The 27,403-nt window shown below is 43.1% G+C and overlaps 1 protein-coding gene across 9 annotated transcripts; it reads left to right on the forward strand.

The window, feature by feature from the left end:
- Nucleotides 1-2,208: 2,208 nt before the first annotated feature.
- Nucleotides 2,209-27,056, forward strand: CASP8 (caspase 8). 9 transcript variants are annotated; one of them, XM_047720727.1, is made up of 11 exons: nucleotides 2,218-2,514; nucleotides 3,260-3,361; nucleotides 5,131-5,201; nucleotides 14,149-14,486; nucleotides 18,498-18,603; nucleotides 19,405-19,543; nucleotides 19,651-19,695; nucleotides 20,092-20,177; nucleotides 21,983-22,124; nucleotides 24,930-25,428; nucleotides 26,860-27,056. In XM_047720727.1, exons 4-11 carry the CDS (start codon nucleotides 14,182-14,184, stop codon nucleotides 26,993-26,995), a joined length of 1,458 nt encoding a protein of 485 aa, XP_047576683.1. In that variant the 5' UTR covers nucleotides 2,218-2,514; nucleotides 3,260-3,361; nucleotides 5,131-5,201; nucleotides 14,149-14,181; the 3' UTR covers nucleotides 26,996-27,056. The 9 variants fall into 9 exon arrangements, 8 of the variants coding, with proteins under 8 accessions (XP_047576686.1, XP_047576683.1, XP_047576682.1 ...); XM_047720724.1 differs by having other exon boundaries at nucleotides 2,219-2,514; nucleotides 5,131-5,196; XM_047720730.1 differs by lacking the exon at nucleotides 26,860-27,056 and having other exon boundaries at nucleotides 2,214-2,514; nucleotides 5,131-5,196; nucleotides 24,930-26,315.
- The last annotated feature ends 347 nt before the right edge of the window (nucleotides 27,057-27,403 follow it).

A 27,403-nucleotide genomic window follows, 5' to 3' on the forward strand; every position in this document is an offset into this window, starting at 1 on the left:
GTGGTATATATACACAATGGAATACTATGCAGCCATCAAAAGAAATGAAATCTTGCCATTTGCGACGACGTGGATGGAACTAGAGGGTATCATGCTTAGCGAAATAAGTCAATCGGAGAAAGACAACTATCATATGATCTCCCTGATATGAGGGAGAGGAGATGCAACATGGGGGGTTGAGGGGGTAGGAGAAGAGTAAATGAAACAAGATGGGATTGGGAGGGAGACAAACCATAAGTGACTCTTAATCTCACAAAACAAACTGAGGGTTGATGGGGGGAGGGGGTTGGGAGAGGGCGTGGGGTTATGGATATCGGGGAGGGTATGTGCTATGGTTGTGAAGTGTGTAAACCTGGCGATTCGCATACCTGTACCCCTGGGGATAAAAATATATGTTTATAAAGCTGTAAAAAAAAAAAAAAAAAAAAAAGAAAGAAAGAAAGAAAGGATGAATACCCAAGTTTTGTAGCAACATGGACGGGACTGGAAGAGATTATGCTGAGTGAAATAAGTCAAGCAGAGAGAGTCAATTATCATATGGTTTCACTTATTTGTGGAGCATAACAAATAGCATGGAGGACAAGGGGAGATGTAGAGGGGAGTTGAGGGAAATTGGAAGGGGAGGTGAACCATGAGAGACTATGGACTCTGAAAAACGATCTGGGAATTTTGAAGGGGTGGGGGGTGGGAGGTTGGGGCACCAGGTGGTGGGTATTGTGGAGGGCACAGATTGCATGGAGCACTGGGTGTGGTGCAAAAATAATGAATACTGTTATGCTGAAAAAATAAAAAAAATTAAAAAAAAAAATAAATAAATAAAAAGAAATTAAAAAAAAAAAATTCTGCTCAGGTTGGAATTCCAAAGCTGAGGTCTGAAGATTGGGTATTTTTTTCAGCTTCCCCAGTTAGTTCTCAGGTAAGTCACCTTGAGAACTGTGGTTGTGTTTTAATGTATAGACAATGACCAGCTGCTTAAATGTATGGCTCTTCTGTCCACACTGGTCGTTTCAAATTCCCTAGGGAAGGGAGACTAGTGTGTTAGAGCGGAAAAATCCTCGTGTTTGGTCCGACAGGATTGAGTTTGAATCTATGTATCTGTTTGAGTGTTTGAGTGTCCGTTTCCTCATCTGTAAGGTGGGTGAATAATTCTCCCCCAACCCCTGCACTGTGGGGCAAATTAAGAGATAATCCAGGTAAAGGTACAACATATAGGAATTGTTCTAAAATGTGCAAGATGTGAAGGCGAAAGGGAAGAAAGCCCTTAAACACATTCACCCAGGAAACAGAGACAGAGGGTGTGGAGGAGTTAGAAGACGAGGAAAAGCTAGAGAGGGCCTGGGGCTCAGAGTCCTGGAGGACAAATCTCTGCCCTATTACCACTCTATCCAATGACTTTGAGATCACGACCTGACCTGAATTCAAGAGTCAGAGGCTTAGCGATGCCTGGGTGGCTCAGTCGGTTAAGCATCTGCCTTCAGCTCAGGTCATGACGCCAGGGTCCTGGGAGAGGGCCCCTCTTGGGGCTCCCTGCTAAGCAGGCTCCCTGCTTCTTCCTCTCCTACCTACTCATGCTCTCTGTCGCTATCTCTGATTCTCTCTTTCTCAAATAAATAAATAAAATCTTTAAAAAAGAGTCAAAGGCTTAACCAACTGAGCCACCCAGGTGCCTCCCAAGCAGGTAACTTTTATACCTTTTAGACAAATAATAAATTTGTGAAAAATTGACAAGAGAAATTAGTTTGGGCTTGGGGCAGTAAATTAGTGAGGAAGTTACAAGGTTTGCTTGGATAGTTTTCTCAGCTCTAACTTCCCTATCTTTGGTGGTGAGGATGTCTAACTCCTGGTACAGGAAGGGAACCTTTTACATCAGAGATTTATTTCCTGCTTCCAGGAGGAAAAGAAGGTTCAAACTGTCCTTCTTGCACTGGTTATTTCTCAAGAAACTCTAATTAAAAATAATCCATATGCAAAGTGGTTTATTTTGGGGGGCATACTCTGCCCACTTCACTAACCAGCTAGTTTACATGTTGATAAATTGCCAAAGTCCCTCTTTTGAATGGTTGGAAATTGGACGTCGGTTCCTTTAAGAAGCATTTCTTGTTTGAGTGAGTCATCCTTGTCCTTTTGCTTTAGGAATCAGATTTATTTTCTAGAGGTTTCTGTTGAGGAATTTTTTTTCTTGCTAACGGAAGACCAGATTCTGCTCTTGTCTCTTGGGACTTGTTTTTTTTTTTTTTTTTTTTTTTTTTTTTAAAGCCCTGCTGAATTCACTAGTAAATTTTGAATGTGGAGAACAGGAAGTGAGTCCACTGAGGGAGGCAGAAGGTGGCCTTATCGAAAGTAAAAGAAAACTTCTTCCTGGAGGTGTTTCCATCCACACTCTCCTCATCCCCACCCTCTTTCAAGGGATTTTTCTCTGGCTGGGTGGACAGGCCTTAGGAGTCTGTGACGTTAGACCGCTCAGGGGTCTTGGCATCGGGTGCTCTGTGGATGTCGCTGGGACAGGGGGACCAGGTGAGTGCCTGGTGCAGAGTGGCTTCTGATACCGTGTTTCCTGGACTCATTCAGCAGTCGGAGTGGGGACACCTCAGGGTCCTGCCAGGGCCCCACGTCTCTGAGTGGACTTTCTCTCTGCCCTGCACCCTTGGGCCTTGCTACATGGAATCTGAGGGATCTCCAGTACTCTGCTACATTTCCCTCAGTATCTCCCATGCCACCTCAAATACAGACACAGTGTCTCTCTTCCTGCCTGATCAGTTTGGAGATTCCAAAAGACACTGTTTACCTACTTCATTTGTTTTCTTTTCCATGTGGGCAGAGGGTTGAGATCCCGCCCACCGCCTTCTGCCATCTCCGCAACTCCCCCCCCACCATCCTTCCTACCCTCCCTGCTACCTCCCAAAAGATAGCTCTTTAAAACTTTTTTTTTTTTAAATATTTTATTTGTTTATTTGACAGAGAGTTAGAGAGAGAGCACAAGTAAGCAGAGCATCAGGGAGAGGGGGAGAGAGAAGCAGGCTCTCTGCTGAGCAGGGAGCCTGATGCAGGGCTCGATCCCAGGACCCTGGAATCATGACCTGAGCTGAAGGCAGTTGCTTAACCAACTGAGCCACCCGGGCGCCCCTCTTTAAAACTTTTGATACTATCCCTGAATTGGTCTGTATCTTTGCAAAGTCTATCACTGTTTTGTGTGTACACACTATTTTTTCACTATGAACTGGAATAAGTAAGTCATTTCTCTGTGCTTCTGTTTCCTCAGCATCAAATGGGGTTTGTACTACCTCGTGAGGTGGTACTGCGGATTTAATGAGATAATACATGTTAACTGCTTGCGGCTGTGCCTGGCGCTACGAAGTTCTCAGTAAGTATTAGCGATTGTTCCTATATATTGGTATTATTTGGATTATATTTTGCTCTTTCTGCTTCTTTCTTTCCTTATTTATTTTTAAAGATTTTATTTATTTATTTGACAGAGATCACAAGTAGGCAGAGAGGCAGGCAGAGAGAGAGGGAGGAAGCAGGCTCCCTGCCGAGCAGAGAGCCCGATGTGGGGCTCGATCCCAGGACCCTGGGATCATGACCTGAGCCGAAGGCAGAGGCTTTAACCCACTGAGCCACCCAGGCACCCCTGCTTCTTTTTTTAAAGGGAGAGCTCTGGCACTTGAAATTCCCTGTTTTGCCAGGTCCCAGTTTCTGCCCTACATGGTATTACATGCCGGGCAGACGTCACAATCCTCTATAAGGAAGAACTAAGAACTTGCCCATCCATCCTTGGTCTGGATCCCACCTGCAAACCTTGGCCAATCTGATGGGTAGAAAGTGGGTACCATGTCGCTTCATCTTGTCTTTCTCAGATTATTAAAGTTTCTGAGCATCACCTCGTACATGCCTTGGCTTTGTAAGCATCCCCATCAAGGAACTCCCCATTCAGACCCATTGTCCCTCCACGGACTTTCTTCTTCTCGTGGATTTGAGGGAAACATTGGTAGCTCATGGATATTGCTCTCCCGTGGCAGGTTCTGGGAACACACACGTGAAGGGTGTGGTGTGCTCCTGCCCTTGTGAAGCTCACAGCCCCGCACAGGAACTGGCCACAAAATAGTGGAATGAATGCTGGGTGGGGGGAGGGGAGGCTCAGGAAGCATCAAGAATCAGGGAATCCCTCCTAGGTTAGGATTTCCCTCCTAACAGGATTTCCTTCTGTTGCTGTGTTCTCACTTGGACTTCACGGGCAGAATCTAATGGGAGTGAAGGTCGTGGAGGGTTCGTTACCCAGCCCTCTACTGGTGGAAAGGCACTTCCTAGACACCTCCTTTAATCCGCTTGGCTCTAAGATGCTCTCAGCCCTCTGAAACTCATATTCTATTTGGGAAAAGAAAAAAGACAGTTTCAAAGAAGGGCAGTGTTTGATTTTTTAAATTTCTTTACATCAGAAAACATTTCAGTTGATTCACAGCAATAAGGCTAGGCTTAATGTGTTTTGTGCAGTTCCATCTCCAGGGCCCAGACCATGCTAAAGACCCTAGGATTTGTTTTTCTCTTGGGTAAGGTAATCTGGGCCTCTCAAGAAAGGCCTTTGATTCCAGACGTTTCCAGGCCGCTGAGGGTGGGATCTGGTGGTCTTGGGGCCCACGGAGGTGACCCTCATATTCTAACGTAGATAGGAAACCCTGAGAGTTAACTGTGGGGCTTAGCAGACCCTCTGAGAGCCATGATGAGGGCCCCACAGTTTTCAGATCTCTCAGAAGTTCTCGGTCAGTATTTACTGAATTAAAGCATTCAAGTCTTCGTAATGAACCCAGAAAAATCTGTAAATTCTTGAAATAGGAAGAGAGGGGGTTCTTAGTTATCATCCAATCCAACTTTCTAATTTTGGAATGTGGTAATGAGTTTGCAAAAGCAGAATGACCCATCCAAAGTCTCACAGCCAGAGCCAAAGCTCAGGTGGCCCAGTTTTCCACCCAGAACCCTGTCCCCTGTTCCTTTCAGATTGTTAAGTTCTGGAGGTCGGATTGTTGAGTTCTGGGAGGAGGTGCTGCTCCTAAATGAGTCAGTCATTTCGTAAACAGGAAGTAGACTGAGCAGTTCCTGTTCTCTCTCGGCTCTTCACTCTTGTTTTATTCACTTCAGGAGATAACAGGCCTGTGAAGAAGCTGCTGCCTCTGTACCGTGAGGGTCCCAGGACTGGCTTCTTTGGTAAGGTTGGTTGGGCCTCCCGGAAGAAAGACCTTTAATTTTAGAATTTTCTGGGCTGCGGAGGGTGTGTAAACCATAAGAATTAGTCGTCCCTCTGAGAGCCATGGCGAGAGCCCCGTAGACTCTAGATCTCAAGGCCCTCTCCAGCTTAGGTGAGGTTTTTCTGGAATGCTCCAAGTACGACTGTCTGTACAGAGACCTTATCTTTAATTAAATCATGGCCTAAGCAGGGGTAGAGTTGGGACTCTGGAAGGAGGTGACACCATCTAAATCCAGGCCCTGGCACATAACGGTCTGATTGTCACTTTCTGTGGGGTCCCTCTCTCTATCGCAGTGGGTTTATTAAGAATTCCTGGTTTTGAGTTTGGGGAATATTTTTGTCTTTCAAAAAATTTTTTTATATTTTAGTCTTTGAAAATATTATGATTACATGTCTATTTTTTTGGTTAAATTCCTTCACTGACTTCCAGTTGCAACTAAAATACAATCTGAATCTTTGCAGGGCCTGTCGTTGAAACCCTCAAGGGAGATGCTCAAATCTGAGCCTGCTACCTCTCCTATGAGCTTGTTTCTAAACTGATTTTTCACAGTAGTAATATGACAACGATAATACATAGATATAAATACTTAAATATCATAATATAAACATTTATATATATCAAATACTTTTGGGCACAAATTTATTATTAAAAATATTAAAGATATATATAGTCTAATACAAATCTATTTATATGGAGTTAGAATTTAATAGATATCATATAATTGAAAGTGAAAGAAAATTTCCTGGCGGTATTATATCCCCATCCCTTTCTTCTGCCTTGTATGCATTGTATATGAAAATATTCAAATTTATATATATATATAATATATATATATACATATATATAAAAGATTTTATTTATTTATGTGACAGAGAGAGACAGTGAGAGCAGGAACACAAGAAGTGGGGCGGGAGGGTGGGTAGGGAGAGGGAGAAGCAGGCTTCCCGCTGAGCAGGGAGCCTGATGCAGGGCTTGATCCCAGGACCCTGGGATCATGACCTGAGCCAAAGGCAAATGCTTAACGACTGAGCCAGCCATCCAGGTGCCCAAATTTATATCTTTTATATATGTATATAAACACATTATATGTATGTGTTCACACACACACAGGTATAAGTGGAAGGAAACCACTAAATGTAACCAAAGCATTACTTCTGAATGGCGAGTTTCTTTTTCTTTTTATACTTTTTATACTTTTCTGGACTTTCTCTGAGGAATAAGTGTGACTTTTACATATTTTAGGATCAGAAAAATACAACAGCAAACGTTCTTTGAAAAATATTACTGTAACAAAGTTTCTAGCCCATGATCTTACACAGTAAACCTCAGTCCCATAAAACAAGAACCATGCCACGGTCCGTGTACCCGTGGGTCACAGTGCCCAGAGGCGGCCCGTTATCAAAGATGTGAAATTCTGTTGCAGATAATTGCTTTCCAGGCACTACGACTAGAGAGATGTGTGAGCTAAACAAACCAAGACTGAACGTTATGCCATAGTGTGTGGTAAAACCTGGACCAGAAATGAGGCCTTGCCAGCTCTCCATTTTGATGTGATGCAAAAGTCATTTAGAAAGCATTGTCTAATTATTGCAAAGATAATAAAGTGAACGAGATGAGGCAGCTACAGAGGACAGGAGCCGAGTGCCAATCATGTTATAACCAAACTCATATCATCCTGGCCTTGGATTGTTTTATTATTATTATTATTATCATTATTATTATTATTATATACTGTCAGAAAATGCTATTGAATATGTAACAGAAGGCTTAAAGAAGCTTTATTCCTTTGAGCTCCGTAGTTCCTACTTCTCAGAAATTATTCTAAGAAAATAATCAGAGGTATACATGGAGATTTGTACCTTAAGATCGTATTCTAACTGTAAGCAGAGACTGGTTATGTAAATCATGTCCAATCCTATGATTTTGTACTTTACAAATTTTAAAATCTGTGCCATAGAAGAGAAAAGTGAAGATATCAAGATATACTTACGATATTACCAATGAAAATTCCACTTACATCTCAGAAGTATGATATGATAAAATATGAGGGAAAATATAAGTATGTATATAAAATGCTTGGTAGGAAAGATAGTAAAATTTTATTAGGTGATTATTGTTGGATGGTGGAACTATAGGTAATTCTTTTTTTAAAATTTATTTATTTATTAAATTTAATAAATTTAATTTATTAATTTATTCTTTTTATTTATTTATTTATTTTACCATAGGTAATTCTTATTTTCCTTTTTTCTTTTCTGTACTTTCTAAAATGGATACAATAACCACATTTTCAGAAAAAATTATGGAGGAAAAAAAAAGATTCCACTTTCGTTTGGTTCTTTGGTTCATTTGATTCTGTAAATGGAGATTTTAACATTAGTTAGAACTGATTTAAAAATTTTAAAGACGTTGGAGCTAATGGTGCTAGACACCGCGGGACCTAGTTTAGATCCTTTACAGCTTGTGAATAAAAATGGTTTTTTTAAGTAGTGATTTTCGGGGCGCCTGGGTGGCTCAATCAGTTTCGCGACTGCCGTTGGCTCAGATCATGATCCCAGGGTGCTGGGACTGAGCCAGGGCTGGCTCTCTGCTTCTGCCTCTCCCAATGCTCGTGCTCTCCTGCTCTCTTTCTCTGTCAAATAAATGAATGGAATCTTAAAAAAAAAAGAAGTGGTGATTTTCATCTACATATAAGTCCACGTAGAATAAGTAATACATACACACCCTAAAAAATCAAGCAGGAAGCCTGACTTTTCTGCGGCCCTGGCCTGGTGGGCTTCTAGTTCCTCTCCTCCCATACAATCAGCAAAGCAGCTTTCTGAGGGTTGGTTCTGTTCAAGGATCTCCTGTGATTACACAAAGCCACATCGTTGTATGAATCCCACAAACCCGATCACGGTGATCTTCCTTTTTTTAAATATTGCCGTCAGGTTTCATTGAACTTCTGCCATGGATAAACAGTGGTTTCTGCCCCTTTGTTCTGTCAAGCAGTGCTGCTGTGAAGAGCTCTGTACATGTTTTTAAGTACATCACTAATGTAGGAGAAACTCCTGGAAGTTAAGTGTGGGGTCTTTTCATATTCTGACCGCTTTGGCCAAATCACTCACCTGTTCCTGTTTTCATTTCACAGTTTCAAAACTCTGTATTGCAAGTTTTGTGTTTTGCCAATTTGGTAGTTGAAAAATGGTCTTTTGTAATTTCAGTTTGCCTTTTTTTTTTTTGCAGTGAATGAAGTTGACCATCTTTTCAAATGTTTAAAAGCCATCGGTTTTTAAAAAATAAAGCCGCCAATACTTACTTTTCTCTGAACTGTGTGTTTATGATCTTTACCTGTTTATGCATTGGACCGTTGGTCTTTATCTTTCTCTCTCCTTTTTTTAAAATTGACTTTAAGAAAATCAATCCTTTTTCCACCCCCCCGCCCCGTACAAGATTTATTTATTTTTAGATTTTTGTCTGGCTTATTTTTGCAGAATATTTTAGTCGTTATTTAAGGACTTTCATCATCCTTTCTGAAATGGTTTCCAGGTTTTTCGTCATACTTAGAAAGTATCACTTTTTTTTAAATCACTGCATGATTATTTTAAACAATTCTCCAAAGTTTCTTTCCTTCGTATTTTAATGTTCAGCTTTGAGTCTCTGACTCATCTGCAGCTTATTTTAATGTAAAGAATTCAGTTACGATCCATTTCAGTTTGTTCTAGAAGTCTGCCCGATCGTTCTAATCCCATGTACGGTGTGTTAACACCTCAAGGTGGATAGCCCTTTGTGTAGGTGGGTTCACTTTGGCTATTTTTCATTGTTAACTTCTTTTTTTTTTTTTAAAGATTTTTTATCTATTTATTTGACAGCGAGAGATCACAAGCAGGCAGAGAGGCAGGCAGAGAGAGAGAGGAGGAAGCAGGCTCCCTACTGAGCAGAGAGCCCGATGCGGGGCTCGATCCCAGGACCCTGAGACCACGACCTGAGCCAAAGGCAGCGGCTTAACCCACTGAGCCACCCAGGCGCCCCTCATTGTTAACTTCTAATCAACATGCTACTTTCTAATTTCACTGTTAACCTTCTAAAAGAGACAATGGACTGTACTATTTGTGTTCTTTGGAAATCTCATACTAAGATTTTCTTTGTGGACAATTTTGGTGACTATTTGGTATGTGTTTGAAAGGACATGTATTTGCTACTGGGAGGAAATACGGTTAGAGTTTTCACCTGGGTCACTTCGATCTATGAGTCTCCTACTTAGTCTACTAGATTTTCTATTTTCTGAGAGAGGCATGTGGAAGTTTCCTGCTATTTTGGGGGCAAATAGGTTCTCTGAGTTTTCTTAAGTTCTTTTTTAAAGTTTAAGTTCTTCTAATACTTTCTTTTCTTTTAAGAACACAAATGTAGGGGTGCCTGGGGGGCTCAGTTGGTTAAGCTACTGACCCCCTTTTTTTTCTTCCTTGAATATGTAATGGAAATCATCAATGAAGCTGTGGAGGGCTACAGTTTTCTCTGTGGGGATGTTTTTAATTGCAAATTTATTTTTATTTTTTCAGTTTTTATTTATTTTTTTAATTAACATATAATGTATTATTTGCTCCAGAGGTACAGGTCTGTGAATCATCAGCTTACACACTTCACAGCACTCACCATAGCACATGCTCTCCCCAGTGTCCAACACTCAGCCACCCTATCGATAACCCCCCACCCCTCAGCAACCCACAGTAAGCTACCGACTCTTGATGCCAGCTGAGGTCTTGATCTCAAGATCGTGAGTTCAAGTCTGCATTGGGCTACAAGCTGGGCGCTGGGTGTGGAGCCTACTTGAAAAACAAAACAAAACACAGTTGTGGTTGTGTTGCTTCCTTCTCTGATCTGGTCTCCTTTCCTGGTTAATATGCCCTTGGTATGTCATTTCCTGTTCCAAGATTGTCATTTCCTGTTCCTCCTTCACTTACTCTCTTACACAACTTCAAACCCAAGAACACATTTAAGTATTTTAACAGTAGTTTCATCTACCTGAGAATATCTGCATACATTCTTCTTACCATATTATAGGAAAAGGGCTATTCTTTCTTCACTCCTTTGCCCCCAAGTTCTAGTTTTCTCCTTCATTCCCCAGAAGAAATTTTTGAATTTGCTATGTCTCTTCCCAGAACCCCGTTACCTTTTTATTTTCTGCTTTTGTGTATGTATCTGTAACCACTGAAAATCGAATTGCTTTGAGTATTTTTTAAAAAGTAGACACATTTTTTAAAATATTGCAATTGCTTTTTCTACTTTTTTCTAGTGTCCTAACACATCTTGGATAGCTCTTGTTTTTATTTCAGAAGATGGAGTGCATTCTGAACTGCTGCACAGTATTCTGACTGTATCTTAGTTTATTTAGCCGTTTCTATACTGATGGACATTAGGGATGTTTCCAGTTGTTTCGGGCTGCATATTGTGTTGTGGTGACAGTCCGTGCTCATATCCTGTTTAGCACACGTGTGTTGCTATGGGGTGTGATATAGGGAATGAACCTGTGAGTTTGTCCAGTCGGCTTTGTTTGCTACATTTTGAACATATGCTGTTAGGTATGAGCCACATATTTAAGATGTGTTTTCTAAATAGAAGTATTTTCATGATAATTGATTGCTTTTGTGAAAGATCTGCAGCCTTTGGGAATCCAACGCAAAGTGTATCTGTCCAAAACACTTCCTTCTAATTTCGAGTCATGAAAACTTGTCTAGACAAGGGTGTAAATTCTAGAGTAAAAGGGGGAAAAAAAGGTTTTGCTGCATAATTCCAATTCTAAGAGAGAAACCATCAGAGATATGCACAGGATGTATGAAAAAGCTTCTCAATACAATATTATTTTTAAGAGTAAAGAAATTGAAAATTCCTTAAAATAAATTTTGATATATCTGCATGCTGGAGATCAAGAAACATTAAAAATAGGGGTCTCTGGGTGGTTCAGTTGGTTGAGTGACTGCCTTCTGCTCAGGTCATGATCCTGGAGTCCCAGGCTCCCTGCTCAGCAGGGGGTCTGCTTCTCCCTCTGACCCTCGCACCTCTCATGCTCTCTCTCTCTCTCCCTCTCTCATTCTCTCTCTCAAATGAATAAATAAAATCTTAAAAAAAAGAAACATGAAAAATATTCCAAAGAAGAATATTTAATGGTGGGGTAAATGTTCATTCTAAATATTAAGTGGGGAAAAAAATAGGTGTATATACCTGGATATGCAGCCTGATTCTGATTTTTATATAAATGTATATGTGATGTGTGCTATTTTGTGTGTGTGTGTGTGTGTGTGTGTGTATGATAATAACTGTGACCATTTTATGATTTACTATATTTTCAATTTTCACGCACACAAAAAACACTACTTCCATAATCAGAGTGGGTGAGGGAGGGGGAAGGTGTTCTTAAAAGAAAAACTAAAAAAAAAAAAGGAAAAAAAGAAAAACTAAAAATTTCGAAGTTTCTCAAAGCACTTTATAAAAATATTAAAACGTAACCTTATGGGGCAAATTAAAATGTTTCTGTTTTACTTAATTAAATTATTTATTTTGAGAGAGAGAGAGAGAGCGCGCGCGCACCGTGTACACAGGGGATGGTGGGAGTTGGGAGAAGCAGAGGGAGAGGGAGGGAGAGAATCTTAAGTAGACTCCCTGCCCAGTGCAGAGTCCTATTCAGGGCTCTATTTCATGACCCTGAGATCATGACCTAAGCTGAAATCAAGAGTTGAACCCTTAACCCACTAAGTCACCCAGGTGCCCCCCAAATACTTATATCTTAACGTCAGATATAGAAAATACATGGATCCTGGTTCACTTGCTCATTATGTCAAGTAATAGAATCAGGATTTGTGTTTTCATCCAAGAATGTCAGCCATTGCAGGGAGCTTAAGAACCCCAAACCTAGCCACTTTGCTTCTGGGAGGAAAGAGGTACAAACAGGTTAAGGTCATTTGAGGTTAAGGAAAGCGCCCAGGAGCACGGAGTCTGTAGGATCCAGGAAATGGTGGAACTGGACAGGAAGTTAAAGGTTTTCTAATTCGAGGTTCTCAAACTGCCGCCCTCTGGGACCACCTCCTAAAGTATGGCGTCAACCAAGTGTTCTTCAACTTTGCAGAGTTTGGAAAAACACTGCTTCCCCATGAGTGTCCCACCGGGGAAGTGGGAAGCCAGGAGGGTGAGGGAAGTTCTCAGGTGCCCAGTTCCTGTTGGGGCCCCACAGCCAGGACCTGTTTCCTTCTTTCGGGTTAACCCTCATTTGTTCATTCATTTTTAGTCATCCCTGCACATGCCTTATAGGACTTACTTTAGTCAAACACCTAGGAGGTGGGTGTTGTGATCCCCGTTTTACAGAGGGAGCCCCTAACCCTCAGAGGACCTGAGCAGCCCAGGCCTGGGGCCCGTGCCCCAGAGGGGTTCTGATCTAAGTTTTGTCAGACCCTAATACTCCCTACTCTGAACCGTTGCACTGCTGCCCCTTCCTGACAGTCAGCTGCCGGCAAGCTTCCTGGCTTTGACCGTGATACGGCACTGGCCTTAGGGAGCTGGGCCCCACGCCTGTTCCTATGAAGAATCCAGTACAAACCCTGCGCCAGGGGCTTGTTTTATCACAAACATGGGCCCATCAGAGCAGGGCGGGTTGGGTGTGACTCAGGGGGCTCACGGGAGGAGGAATCCCAGATCCTGGGCCGTTTGCGTGAAGGGTGTCCGGGATTTCCAGAAGCCCGGCACTCTCCTTTTATACCTGCCCAAACATGTGTGTGAAGGTATTATGTCATCTGATTCAGAGACAGTTTGAATTGGAAGGTTGACAAAATTGACTTGGTTTCATTTCCAGTCGTGGGGCCTTGATCTGCTGTGAGTGCTGATCCCGAGGCCTTTGGGGGACGGCACTGCATCCTGTCTTCCTGGCACCATGGTTTCAGTCAGACCCCATCACTTCCCTAGCCTCCTGCCCTTCCAATCTATCCCCCACACATAAAAAAAAAATTATTTGAGAAAGAGAGAATATGAGAGAGTGCATGCATGGGGGAGGGGCAGAGGGAGAAGCGGGCTCCCCACTGAGCAGGAAGCCCAGCCAGGACCCTGGGATCATGACCTGAGCCAATGGCAGATGCTTAACTGACTGAGCCACCCAGGAGCCCCCATCTTCCACACTTGAAATGTTAATCTCATGGGGTGCCTGGGTGGCTCAGTCACTAAGCATCTGCCTTCTAAGAGGGTGGTAATCCCAGTGTCGGGCTCCCCACTCAGCGGGGAGTCTGCTTCTCCCTCTCCAGCTCCCCCCCGCCGTGCTTGTGTTCCCTCTGTCAAATAAATAAATATTTGCTGTCCCTGTCAAATAAATAAAATCTTAAAAAAAAAAAAAGAGTCCCCAACTGGATGACATTACAGTCCTTAGTTCCCCATCACATCTAGGACAAAGCCTGAGCCCTTGCCCCCAGAGTACGAGGCCCTTTGTAAATGGTTCCTGGCCACGGCTTCATCCCTTCTCCCAGCACTCCCCATCCTAGACCCTCCGTGGTTACTTTACTGAGCTCCTCGCGCCTGCCTGAATTGACTTGAACATTCTCGCCTCCCTCTTCTGCATAAATTATTTCCTGCGAGAATTGCAGGAGATCCCCACGCCTTCCCGAAGGCGCCTTCCTTCCAGGAAACCCTTCTCCCTGGTTGAGTTAGGGTTCCTTCCTCTCTATTCCTTCAGTGCCCTGGTCACAACTCTCTGACTGTTAGCTAATTTGTGTATCTACCTGCCCAAATAGTGAGCTAGTTGAGAGCAGAAACATGTGCTGTTTGTTTTTGTCTTCCCGGTGTCCTCAGTAAAATGTCTGGTGTAGAGCAGAGATAATAACACTTCATGAAGAAACACACTGGTGAGCGGTACTTCTCTTCCTCGTCTGAACGTAATATTGATTGTATTTTGACCTAGGCTACCACAACCCTCTCCTGACACTTGGGCAACATGAATTTTAGTAAATGCCTCTATAATATTGGAGAACAGCTGGACAGTGACGAGCTGGCCTCCCTCAAATTCCTGAGCATGGACTACATCCCCCAGAAGAAGCAGGAGCCCATCAAGGATCCCCTGATGTTATTCCAGAGACTCCAGGAAAAGAGACTGTTGGAGGAAAACAACCTGTCCTTCTTAAAGGAGTTGCTTTTTCGGATCAACAGACTGGACCTGCTAGTCACCTACCTGGACACCAGCAAGCAGGAGATGGAGCAAGAGCTTCGGATCCCGGGCAGAGCCCAGATCTCTGCTTACAGGTGGGGACCACCTCCACAGTTCAGGCCCCGGGAGGCGCGGGTGCGAAGGACACATCTTTGCGGATGGGGCCGATGGCGGGTGTCTGTGTCATAGGACCTTGGAAGTGCCTCGAAGATGTCCCACCAGGGCCAGATTAAGAAATTTAGAGATCTTGTATACAAATCAGAAAAAAAAAGTTAAACCGTAAATTTTACTTTACGGTTTTTCTTGCAGGAAATTTTGTTTCCAAAGTGAAACACAGCCTGTAGGTTGCTGACATGAAAACAGCCGTCTGCTGAACGTTCTCTCCCTCTGTTCTGTCTGCTTCTGTTTGCCTCTGCTCTGCTGATGTCCACATCAGGTCATTGCTTTGCCCACTGCTGCTTCTCCGAAATCCCCCTCCCACCTGCTCGCGGATGGCTGCGGAAATTCTCAGTGGGGTTCTGGGCTTTTTTATTCCATCCTGAAACACTTGCATCACAAAGTTCTCCAGTGAGGGGTGTGTGCTGCCTGTCGTTCCGGGCCCCCCAGGCGGGACCCCACCAAGACCGCCAAGCCCCCGTGTGTCCTGCGGCTGCCAGGAGAACGGTGGTGACCTCAGTCGTGTGTCCTGCCGCCCCCCTTGAAGCTGGGCCCCTCCCTCCCTGTGGGACTGCGGATCCCCAGGGCTGATAACAAGCCATGTTCTGTTACACCTTCAGGTTTTTTTGGTTTTTGGTGCAAAAAGGTGATTTTGTTAAAACACGGGCAGAGAGACCAGCACTGGGGTTGTGAGGGAGGACTGATTATAGAGGTAACAGACTTTAAAGACAGGCACACAGCACCAGCTTCTGTCTTCCAACATGCCCTGTTGCCAGACACTCCTCAACGTTGTTTGTAGCTTCCCTTCCGAAAGCTTCTCCTCAAGTCTTAGCTGTGGCCCATTTCACGGCCTCATCTCTCTGGCCAGTAATGGCGGCATGTGTGACGGTGAGTCCTCACAGCCAGGGCTGGAGGCCACTGTACCCCACCTGCCCTGCCTATTTATGCCCTGGTCCTCAGTGTCAGAGACCGGAGATTCTAGCATGTTCCTCACCGTACATTTCTCTGCTTGAAGCTTGAGCGTTTTAAGTGACAAAAGAGATCTGCTGGGTGTGGGAGTTTCCTAAGGCTTCTGTGATAGCGTCCGACAAACTGGGTGGCTTACCGCAGCGGAGACCTTCATTCTCTCACAGTTCTGCGGGCTAGATGTTCGAAATGAAGGTGTCAACAGGGCTGGTTCCTCTGGAACTCTGAGGGAGAGTCTGTTTCTTGTTCCTTCCTCCCCTCGGTTTGGGGGCTTGCCGGCAATCCCTGGTCTTCCTGAGCTTTTAGATACATCACTCCAGTCTCTTCTTTGTGCCTGTTCGTCCAAGTTTCCTCTTCTTTGAAAGCTACCAGTCATTGGATTAGGGCCAGCCCTGGTCTAGCGTGACCTCATCTTAACAAGATTATCTCATCAAAAATCCTTTTCCCAAATAAAGGCATATTCGCCCATCCAGGGTGGACATGAATGGGGGAGGAGAGTCGGGGAAGATATTATTCAATATTGGATAACTTTGTTTTAATGCAATTATGACACATTCCTAATGATTCTTTTCATTAAGACAGTAATTAATCCTAAAAAACAACAACCCTAGAACTAGGAAAGCCGGAGGGTCTCATCTTGTGTCCACCATCTTGGTCTTCTGAAGGTTGCACTCCTTCTGTCCTGTAAGCAAGGCTAAAGCAAATTGTCAATGCCAGACAATGACCTGTACCTCTCTGTTGGAAGGCTGAGTCCATAAGAAGGGAGGATCTGTCTGTAAAATCATTTTTTTTTTTAAACAGTGTGGTCGTTTCTTTCTTTTTTTTTTTTTTAAGATTTTATTTATTTATTTGAGAGAGAGAGAGCATGAACAAGGAGAATATCAGAGGGAGAAGCAGACTCCCCGTGGAGCTGGGAGCCCGATGCGGGACTCGATCCGGGGACTCCGGGATCATGACCCAAGCCGAAGGCAGTTGTCCAACCAACTGAGCCACCCAGGCGTCCCTGTAAAATCATTTTTTTAAAAAAAGATTTTATTTATTGATTTGTCCGGGGTGGGGGGTACAAGCAGGGAGAATGGCAGGCAGAGGGAGAAATAGGCTTTCTGCTGAGCAAGGAGCCCGATGTGGGACTCAATCCCAGGACCCTGGGATCATGACCAGAGCTGAAGGCAGAGGCTTAACTGACTGAACCACCCAGGTGGCCCCGTCTGTTAAATATGTAACACATTAGCCTGGAAACAAAAGGGTCAGCACAAGTACAATCTACCATTATTCATCATTGTTGGGTATTAGCCAGGAAATAAAAAGTATGCTAGAGTGGACCCTTTGAATTTATTAGAAAGCACTAGACATGTTTATTTTCAAATTATAATTGCTACCTATAAAGTCAGTATCTTATAAACTACCCAGGTTTATTTCTAGACAGTGATGGTACAAAAAAGCCAGTAGGTTCGAGTAATAAGGAAAGTGATAGGACAAAATACCTTGCAATAAAGTTAAAAGGGTGGGTAACTTTTGGCTGGACCCAATCTTGGCCAAACTGAGAAAACTTTGGAGAAATACTTCTAGGGTGGAGATTCCATGAGAGGAAGGATGAAGCAGATGATAATACTGAGAAACTTCTGTTTCTATACTATTTTTATTTTCAGAATTTTAATATTCTAATTGACTTTGGAGTTAGCATGTTTTTGTGTTATTTTCCTTAACACCACAATAGTGGAAGTTTTGCTGACTTATTAGACATTCCTTTGTTCCTTCTACAGACATATCCCAAGAACCCATTATGGATTAAGAAATAATAATGCCTGTTGTATATTGAACAGTCAGTGTGTTGCCAAAGGTTGGTTTAAGCACTTTGGATAAACTTATTCATATTATTCTTAGTATGTATGTCCCAATGGTGTATTTATTACCTACAAGTTTACAGAGGTACTTGAGCTGTTAGTGGGTGAGTTTGTGTCTGCAGATGGACAAGGGGATGGGGTTGTGAGGACCACAGCATAAAGGGGTCGGGGCAGGGCAGCTGGGTGTGTTTGGAGAGGAGATGGGGGCTGGTGGTGAGGAGTGGCTAGAGAAGCTGAGGAGGTGGGCTGGGCTCAGTGCACAACCGTCTGTATTCTAGAACCAGGTGTTGGGCCTTCATACTAAAGTTGATGGCCAGGAGAGCACTGATAAGTTGTAATTAAGGAAGTGAGGATCCAGGAGACCAAGGCGTCTCAGTTAAGTGTCTGCCTTTAGCTCAGGTCATGAACCCCGGGGTCCTGCGATCCAACCCTTTCCTTGTACCTCCTGCTCAGGGGGGTGCCTGCTTCTCCCTCTCCCTCTGCTTGCTGCTCCCTCTGCTTGTGCATAGACACACACTCTTTCTTTCAAATAAATAAATAAATCTTAAAAAAAAAAAAAAACCCACAGGAAGTGATGATCTAGTTTACATTTTGAAAAGCATAATTTCCAGGGCGCCTGGGTGGCTCAGTGGGTTAAGCCACTGCCTTCGGCTCAGGTCATGATCTCAGGGTCCTGGGATCGAGGCCCGCATCGGGCTCTCTGCTCAGCAGGGAGCCTGCTTCCCTCTCTCTCTCTGCCTGCCTCTCCGTCTACTTGTGATCTCTGTCAAATAAATAAAATCCTTAAAAAAAAAAAAGCATAATTTCCAAAACAAAAAGTTGTGTTTTTTTTTCTCTCCCTACTGCAACAAGCTCTTGATTTTATAGTGAAAGACCAAGGAAAAACACAATTCACTTAACTGAAATGAAATGAACGTCATAGTGGACCTTAATTCTGTTAAGGGTGGAGTAGCGGGGCATGAATCAGTAGCCTGTCACCGCACCGCAGCAGCCTCTCTCCAAGGATTCAACTCACAAATAATGTCATTAGCTGTCTATCTCAAGGGGAGGGGACCGGAATCAAATCCACTGCCACTCCTTTTATCAAATGGGAAATTATTTGGGAAACCATTTCTAAAGCGTCTCCATTTCCCACCACAGGGTCATGCTTTTTCAGATTTCAGAAGATGTAAGCAAATTGGAATTGAAGTCCTTTAAGTTTCTTTTGAGCCAGGAGATCTCTAGATGTAAACTGCACGATGATTTGGTAAGACCTGGTGTTTCACCCAGATTTGGTCCTGAGGCTGAGTCAGCCGGTGGGGACCACTGCGACTGCGGAGAGGGCTCCTCCAGCAAAAGCAACCTGGACCCTCACTTTTCAGCGCGGGGGGTGGGGGGGGAGAAGAAAAGAGTGGTCGGACAGCTGTGCTGCAGACACGATTCCTTCGTACACCGTGAAGTGCTGGTCACATTAATGGTGAGGCGCACGGCGGAGTCAGTAGCTAGGGAAGGCTGGTGGTGGAGGCACAGCCCACTGCGGGACCCCCCCTCCCCCCACAAAGCGGGTGAGATGGCGGTGAGCTGGACACCTCTCCCCACTTCTGCAGGCTCTGAGATCACGTGGGGCCTGGAACTCTATGCGTGCGCGTGCGTGCGTGCGTGCATGCGTGCGTGCGAGGACGCCGGGCCGGAGATGCGTCAGGTCTGGAGACGTGGTCCCTGGAGGCTACTGTGTCTCAGCCGTGCACCCCCAGCTGTTTCCCAGATGTCACTTAAAGGTGTCCCCGGGGGCTTGCAGCACAGGGCTTGGGGTCTGGGTGACAACGGATGTCACTTTTCCTCTACCTTCTCATTTCTGCCTTCCTGGGCCAGAAAAGACAGAATTGCTCCTCTAGTGCTCTATTGGCTTTAGGGGACCAGGATGGCCTGTCAGGAGGGTCAGCTTCGGAAGGGAGGGTACGCCCACTGTTAGGAGAAAGCGGATTAAAAAAAAAAAAAAAGAAAAAGAAAATCTCATCGAAAAGCCAGTGTGGCTCAATCTTTATTTCTTTATTTCTCTTCCTTCTAGAACTTGTTTGATATTTTCATAGAGATGGAGAAGAGGGTCATCCTCGGGGAAAGAAATTTGGACACCCTGAAAAGAATCTGTGACCAAATAAACAGGAGCCTGCTGAAGAAAATCACGGATTATGAAGAATTAAGCCAAGGTAGAAATAACTTGACAGCTGTGAATTAGCAAAATGTATTCTTAAATTGACAAATCCCTGTATGTCATGAGAGTTTCTAATCAGATTATGTTTCTTTTTTAATTCAGAGCAAACAATGATCCCTCAAAGAAGTCTAGATGAAATTTCAAATGGTAATATGCATAATATGTATTTAAGACTTATTCAGTTCATTTACTAACTGATACCCTATTGCCTCCTCTTCTCACAACCTTCTCACACATCCACGTCTTAATGGCCTTGCTGTCCTAAAATCAGGATGGCTCAGTGCTTACTTGTTGTTACCTTCTTTACACATTGAGAGATATATACGCCTGTTGTCAAGAGACCTAAACGTTGCAGCCCTGGGCTGGCAAGTTTAAAATAGGTGAGGAGTTTGCCAGTCAAAAGATTTTTTTTTTTTTTCCTGTGGACTGCAAGGATATTATGTTCAAGGTAGTCTGAGTTTTCATTTTAAAAGGGACCTTATGATATCCTGGGGGCTCTGTGTTTCTTTACCCAAATCCCTTCTCTGCTATGTTTCATTCCAGATATGTCTCAGTTGCTTGTAGGGGAGAAATCCCTGAGGGTACCGCCAATGTCGGACTCTCCAAGAGAACAGAACTGTGAATCAGAGGTGTGTGGAAGTTCGGACTCCTTTTTCTCTTTGCATTGCAGATTCTGGTTCTAGCATTCCTCAGCTTTTAAGCATCCGGATAAACTAGTAAGGGGCAGAAGCTTACTGGAAATTTCGAGAACTATAGAAAATGTTCGGAAATGGACAAATTTAAAATGTGACTTTTTAAGTTTCAGAAGTAAAAAATGTTAACATTTTATTTTTTAAAGATTTATTTACATATGAGAGAGAGAGCATGTGAGTAGGGGAGGGGCAGAAGGAGAGGGAGAGAGAGAATCTCAGGCAGACTCCTCAACGAGTACCGAGGCCGACGTGAGGCTCCACGTGGGGCTCAATCTCATGACCTTAGCACAAATCAGGAGTCAGAGCTTAACCTATGGCACCACCCAGGCACCCCTAAAATTTTATTTTAAAACCAAAGACAAAGGCATTGGAATAATTGGAGGGCCGAGAAAGCAAGAAGCCTCTTTTCAGCAGCCACCTCAGCCGAAGTGGGAGAAGACTTTGGGAGAAAAGTCTAGCAGGCATGGGAAAAGCAAAGCCTTTTCTTTTAGGCTGACATTTTGAAACCGTTTCTCCACGCTGACTTAGGAGTAAGCAGCAAAGGCTCCTGATCTGGTGGTCTCTTTGTTCTCATCTCGATGAGCCGCGTAAGAATTGCCTTTCTAGGCAACCACTTTGACCTATTAACCTTCAAAGATTGACCAACCACATCCTGATTCATTAGCCTATCCACTCTTCTCTGTAGTGGGAAGCAGAGGAAACCCTGAATGTTCTCAGTCCAGGGGGAGACTTGAAATTAAGCTGAGAGAGACAAGTTACAGGTGGGCTCCTGAGCAGATTACCGACCTTTCTAGGTCTGAAAACTAAGGATTTGCCAAAGTCACGTGGCTCTTTGCAAGTAACAAAGGACCCTACCTTATGTCGTCCCCACTGAGCAGCTAACTGTATGGAGTAGCAGAGAGATTAGGTAACCTGCACAGGGTGTTAAGGTTATGATGTAGCAGAGCTATGAATCTGAGGCCTTAGTGTGGAGCTCTTGTCTCTACCTTGAGGAGCTGCATGGATTTCCCAATAGATGCTGAGTATCTCAGCACTGAAACAGCCCTGGGAAAATCAGGACACGGGGCCATCTCTGACTGACACTGTCAGGTACTAGAGTCTGGATACTGTAACCTGCAACAGAGCCAGGCACGCCCGACGAGGCCATCTCTCTCCTCCAGTCACTGTGGTCCTGAGAGCCAGATTAAGTCATCGGCTCTCAAAGTCCTGGGACCGTGCTATGTCATGTGTGAAGGGCAGACCCTCAGCTGTTAGCCCAGATATCTAGATGAGTTGACTAGATGGCCAACGGAATCACAAAGTGACCGACAGGCAGCCCAAAGACAGCATGAATACATTCATTCATCATTCAGCAATTCCTGATCGAGCACTCACAGGTTAATAAATTCTAGCTCCTGCTGTAAATGTTAGCTGCCTTGAGCAGAAACAAGAACAAGTCATGAAAGTATGTTATGATGACAACAGTATTAATACACGTGCCAAGAGTTCAAGAGGCACAAGTATTGGGACCCAGATTTTACACACTAACTGTGAGGCCGAAGTCTGGGGATCCTGTATCAAGGGAACGGGTGGAATCTAGTTTACCAGAGAAACGACGTCAAGTTGGGGGAGGCCTGCTGAAGTGCCCTTGCATCCCAGTTTGGCTAAGGGGACAGCTTGACTGTTTCCTAGGAAGTTGATTGGTCACATCTCAAGTGTTTGACCCTCAGAGTCAGCTCCTGGGTTGGATTTTTGTTTTTCAGACATCGGAAAAAGTTTACCAAATGGAAAGCAAACCTCGAGGATATTGTTTGATCTTTAACAATTATGACTTTAGCATAGCACGGAAGCAAGTGCCCAAACTTCACAGCATTAAGGATAGGAATGGAACAGACTTGGATGCAGGTACAGTAGAACCCTGAAAAGAAGTGAAATATTTCTAATACCTAAGTTTTTTGTACCAAAAGGGGAGAACAAAAATTCTACCAACAGGGCCTCATGTTTCAGAAAAAAAAGAATAGATGTAACCATATTTCCTTGTGGAAGTGAAGAACATTCTTATATATTTGCTAATTTTTTGCTCCTATTTTTTAAGTTAATTTTTTCATCAAAGTAATGTATATGAGATAAAATATCAAATCTTAGGAAAAGACTTATGATAAAAAGCTACAACAATAAGTTTTGCTTTTATTTTTATTTTTTAAAGATTTTATTTATTTATTTGATAGCCAGAGATCACAAGTAGGCAGAGAGGCAGGCAGAGAGGGGGAAGCAGGCTCCATGCTGAGCAGAGAGCCTGATGTGGGGCTCCATCCTAGGACCCTGGGATCATGACCTGAACCGAAGGCAGTGGCTTAACCCACTGAGCCACCCAGGCATCCCTAAGCTTTGCTTTTTTTTTTTTTTTTTTAAAGATTTTATTTATTTATTTGACAGAGATTACAAGCAGGCAGAGAGACAGTCAGAGAGAGGAGGAAGCAGGCTCCCTGCTGAGCAGAGAGCCCGATGTGGGGCTCGATCCCAGGACCCTGGGATCATGACCTGAGCTGAAGGCAGAGGCTTTAACCCACTGAGCCACCCAGGCGCCCCTAAGCTTTGCTTTTAATTCAATTTAATGAATAGTGCTTCTGTAGAATTAGGTGAAACATTAGGTGAAACATTGCCTTGGGATCAAGACCACATACAGAAGTTGCATTTATAAAAGTTGGGGAGATGAAATTGCGAGTCTTTGACAGAAATAGCACTTTCTAATATTAAACTAGTCAGAAATTCTTTTGCTCAGCCTCTTTAGGAGGAGCGACTTATAAGAGAACTTACAAGAACTTACAAGTTAAATGAAAACTTAGGAGAACTTAAAAATTAGATGAAAAAGTAATTTTTCGCATGTGAACATAGAAATGGCTACTCCTAAAAGTGAAAGAAAGAACCCAACCCAACCAATATATTTTTGTAAATGGTCTTTATGAGTTATAACATCAGGTAATGACTTTTTTTTTTAACCGAATAAAGTTCAGAAAATTAATGTAGGTTGACTTTAATCATCAAGACTCTGCTGATGTTCTCTTAACAGTTTATTCAGGCAGATCTAAGATTTCAGATGCCACAGAGCTTAAGCCCATTGACGATGTCACTCATAGTCATATACTTTGGTCTTGAAGAAGAGACTTCACGCCTTTGATTTCCATTCGTTTACTATCAAAACAGGTTACTTATTATTATTTTTAGAGAATATGAACAAATGGGGAGGGGCAGAGAGACAGGAACAGAGAAACTCCTAAGCAGGCTCCACATCCAGTGTGGAGCCCAATGTGGGGCTCCAGGTCACAACCTTGGCATCATGGCCTGAGCTGAAATCAAGTTGGATATTTAACTGACTGAGCCACCCAAGTGCCCCACTATGAAAAAATGTTTATTAAAAAAATAGTTTATTGCATTTCTGGTCTTTTGGTCAAAGGGTAGGTGAACGTTGCAGATATGGAGGATGAATCAATCTAGAGATCTAATGTAAGCTGTAATGTCTATAGTTAATAATACTGTATTGGATACTAGAAATATGCTAAGAGAGTATATTTCAGGTGCTCTTATATATGTCCCACATACACACACACAATAGGTAATTAAGTACGTGAGGAGATATGTTATTAGCTTGACCGTGGTAATCACTTCACTGTGTAATCAGCTGTACGCCTTAAATATATACAATTTTTAGTTAAAATCAGGCACCCTGAAAATGTTGAAAGATTTTGACTAGAGCTTAGAGAACCTGAACAAAAAATAAGGTTATGCATATGAAAACAAAGCAATGAAAAAATAATGCACTTACTAATTCCAGGAAAGACAAAAAATTTAACAAGAAAGGAAACATAATAAAATAATATTATGTTTACATAGTACTATTGATTCAACTAAAAGTTGTAAATAACTATACAAAAACATCAATAGCAAAGTGCTCAAATTCATTACAGAATGGAGGTAAATACTGAAAAATAGTTGTTAAAAGTTGAAAGTGGTTGCCTTCATAAAATATGATGGGGTCATAGGGAGAGTTAGAGAAGGGATAGCTTTTTTGTAATAGGCCTTTTAGTTGTACTTGATTTTTTTGAACATTCACATCTTGTATTTTTTTTAAAGATAGATTTATTTGAGAGAGCAAGTGCAAGTGGGTGGGGGGAGAAGAGGGAGATGGACAAGCAGACTCTGTACTGAATGTGGATCCTGACGTGGGGCTCAATCTCATGACCCTGAGATCAGGACCTGAGCTGAAAGCAAGAGTCAGACGCTCAACTGACTGAGCCACTCAGGCGCCCCTCATATTTTTTATTTTGTTACACAATTTTGAGAGAGTTCAAGGTCAAGTATGAATCTTAATTTTTTTTTTGCTTTTTATTCTGATTTATGTCAGTAGTATTACTATTTAGATTGGCTTAATAGTAAGCCTAAATAATATCTCACCCATCTTATAGACCAGTTGAGGAAAGAAAGGAGGCCAACAGTAGCATTCTCCCCTTTCTCATTTGCCTCAGGACTGGAAGTGTTTTCAGCTGGGGCAAAATCAATATTAGAAAACTATGGATATCAGCCAGTGTTATAAAAGGTCTTGTACTTTAGCTCTGATTCAGATTCTTAATCTGATCAATGTTCTCTCTAGCTCTGGACTGAGGTTTGAGACTTATTGTTGTGTAATATGACTTGTCTCGTTTCACTTTTCAGATGCTTTGTGTCAGACCTTTAGTGAGCTTCATTTTGAGATTGTGCCTTTCAGAGACTCTACAGCTAAGAAAATCTGTGACATTCTCAAATCCTACCAAAGCATGGACCACACTACCAGGGACTGCTTCATCTGCTGCATCCTCTCCCATGGAGACAAGGGCATCATCTATGGCTGTGATGGACAGGAAGTCCCCATCTATGAGTTGACCTCTTACTTCACTGGTTCTAAGTGCCCTTCCCTTGCAGGCAAGCCCAAAATCTTTTTTATTCAGGCTTGTCAAGGGGATAACTACCAGAAAGGGATAGCTGTTGAGACCGACTCCGAACAGAATGAAGCCTGTTATGAATCGGACTCCTGTCAGAAGAGCTATATCCCAGACGATGCTGACTTTCTGCTGGGGATGGCCACTGTGAATAATTGTGTTTCCTACCGAAACCCCATGGAGGGAACATGGTATATCCAGACGCTTTGCCAGAGCCTGAGAGAAAGATGTCCTAGGTATTTTTTGCCTACTCTGTCCTTCATTTTTTCTAAATTTCTAGTTATGACACAGCTGTACTTCCCAGCTCAGTTGCAAAGTGGGAGAGGGGGGCAAATGTTAACATCTTTATATTCATAGCTGGAAAAATCAGAGACACTTTCTGCACAGTTTCTTTTATTTAGTGCCCGAAAGGACAGTTGGGGTGTCCTAAAGTAGGGAATGATGGTAAAGTCAGTCCAGCTCTGTTTTTAGGCAGAAACACGACTGAGCCAACTCAACTAGTTTCGGAAGTCTTCCAACGAGGTAATAACCCATTTCAGTGTTTAACATCCTCCAGCTCTTAAAGTTCTATCATAGCTAATCAGTCCTCTTGATGTGTTGTGGGAGATGAGTACCAAAGAGTAGAAACCCTTTATTTTCCCACTAATTTGGCCTGATGTGAAGCCACAAAATGTGAGGAAAATATCCTTCCCTCACTTATTATACCCTATGCTGCTTCCTTTAGTTAAATGATGGTTTTGTAGTCATAGTTCACCCAGAGGCACACATGACCGACGGGTGAATAGCAAGACCTCTTCTAGCTCTGTAGCTTTTCGTGCTGTAAGGGTATGAAGAATGAGAACTTCCCATGGCCGATCAGGAACTGAACCATAACATCAATACCATCTTTTCCGTTTGTAAGTTAGACCTTGAATCCTACAGAGGTAGAGGAACAGGTTGCCCAGCTCACCTGCTAGGGAGGCTGGCGAGGAAGGGGGGAGCAGCTGCAGGGGACACTGGGTTTCCCTTGCCAGATGTGATCAACGGTCACACAAGTTGTATGAGATATAACATCAGGTAAGGACTTATTTATTTTTTTTTAAAAGATTTTATTTATTTATTTGACAGAGAGAGATCATAAGTAGACGGAGAGGCAGGCAGAGAGAGAGGGCGGGGGGGAAGCAGGCTTCCTGTTGAGCAGAGAGCCCGATGCGGGACTCGATCCCAGGACCCTGAGATCATGACCTGAGCCGAAGGCAGCGGCTTAACCCACTGAGCCACCCAGGCGCCCAAGGACTTATTTTTTTTAACTGAACCGAGTTCAGGAAATTAATGTAGGTTGATTTTAATCATCAAGACTCTGCTGGTGCTGATGTTTTGGGGGGGGCACTGAGGTCATTACAGGGTAAGTGACATCGTACGTAGAAGAGTAAGGTACAAACAGGTTAGGAGGGAAAGAGCCCAAATCTGATGTTGACCCTGAAGTTTCTGATGATCATTCGAGATCTTGAGTAAACCAAAGTTAAGTTATTAAGCTCTGAAGCTACTCCTTTACCTGGAAGGCTTTGATATGTCTTAGTTTAGCAACTTAGGATTTCAAATGCCTGATGTTTTGAGGGAAGGGGCCTGTCCCTAAGGACAGCTGGTGTTGTTTCCCCACAGATGGTCACAGTGGTGTTGTTTTTCAGGGGAGAAGATATTCTCACCATCCTTACTGAAGTGAATTTTGAAGTGAGCAATAAGGATGACAGGAGAAACATGGGCAAACAAATGCCACAACCGACCTTCACACTGAGGAAAAAACTCATTTTCCCTTGTGACTGATGCTTTAACTGCATAACACTATGCTTAATTTAATTTTGATTAAAGTGCTGCTATTGCTTTACTTTTCTGTCCTTTCTTTTGGATGGCGGGAAGGCGAGAGAATGGGATTCAGTACAACCTAATTCTCATTCAAATTTAAGCCTAACTCTCTGGCTTTGCAGTAATAGCTAGAGATTTATCGTCGTAGGTATGATTTTATGATTTTAATTTTATTTTTGATTTGATGAAAAAGTTTTTAGAAAGCCTAGAGTAATAAGAAAATATAGAACGTTTAAAAGAAATGTAACATCGTAACTTTAGGTTCAAAAACCGTGGCAGAATGAACCGTCTTTGCACGTCGCTCATCTGCTTTCAGCCTGGAATCATTTGGTTCCCTGCAGCGAAGCATTTAAAAAAAGAAGTTAACGA

This window comes from Lutra lutra, chromosome 3 (assembly GCF_902655055.1).
Source record: "Lutra lutra chromosome 3, mLutLut1.2, whole genome shotgun sequence".
Lineage (NCBI taxonomy): Eukaryota > Metazoa > Chordata > Mammalia > Carnivora > Mustelidae > Lutra > Lutra lutra.

Excerpts from the sequence above, each read along its gene's own strand:
- CASP8 (XM_047720727.1), top strand. The coding sequence starts at position 14,182 with ATGAATTTTAGTAAATGCCTCTATAATATTGGAGAACAGCTGGACAGT. Across the intron at positions 18,604-19,404 it reads GTAAACTGCACGATGATTTG|AACTTGTTTGATATTTTCAT; the intron begins GTAAGACCTGGT and ends TCTTCCTTCTAG. Across the intron at positions 19,696-20,091 it reads TCTAGATGAAATTTCAAATG|ATATGTCTCAGTTGCTTGTA; the intron begins GTAATATGCATA and ends GTTTCATTCCAG.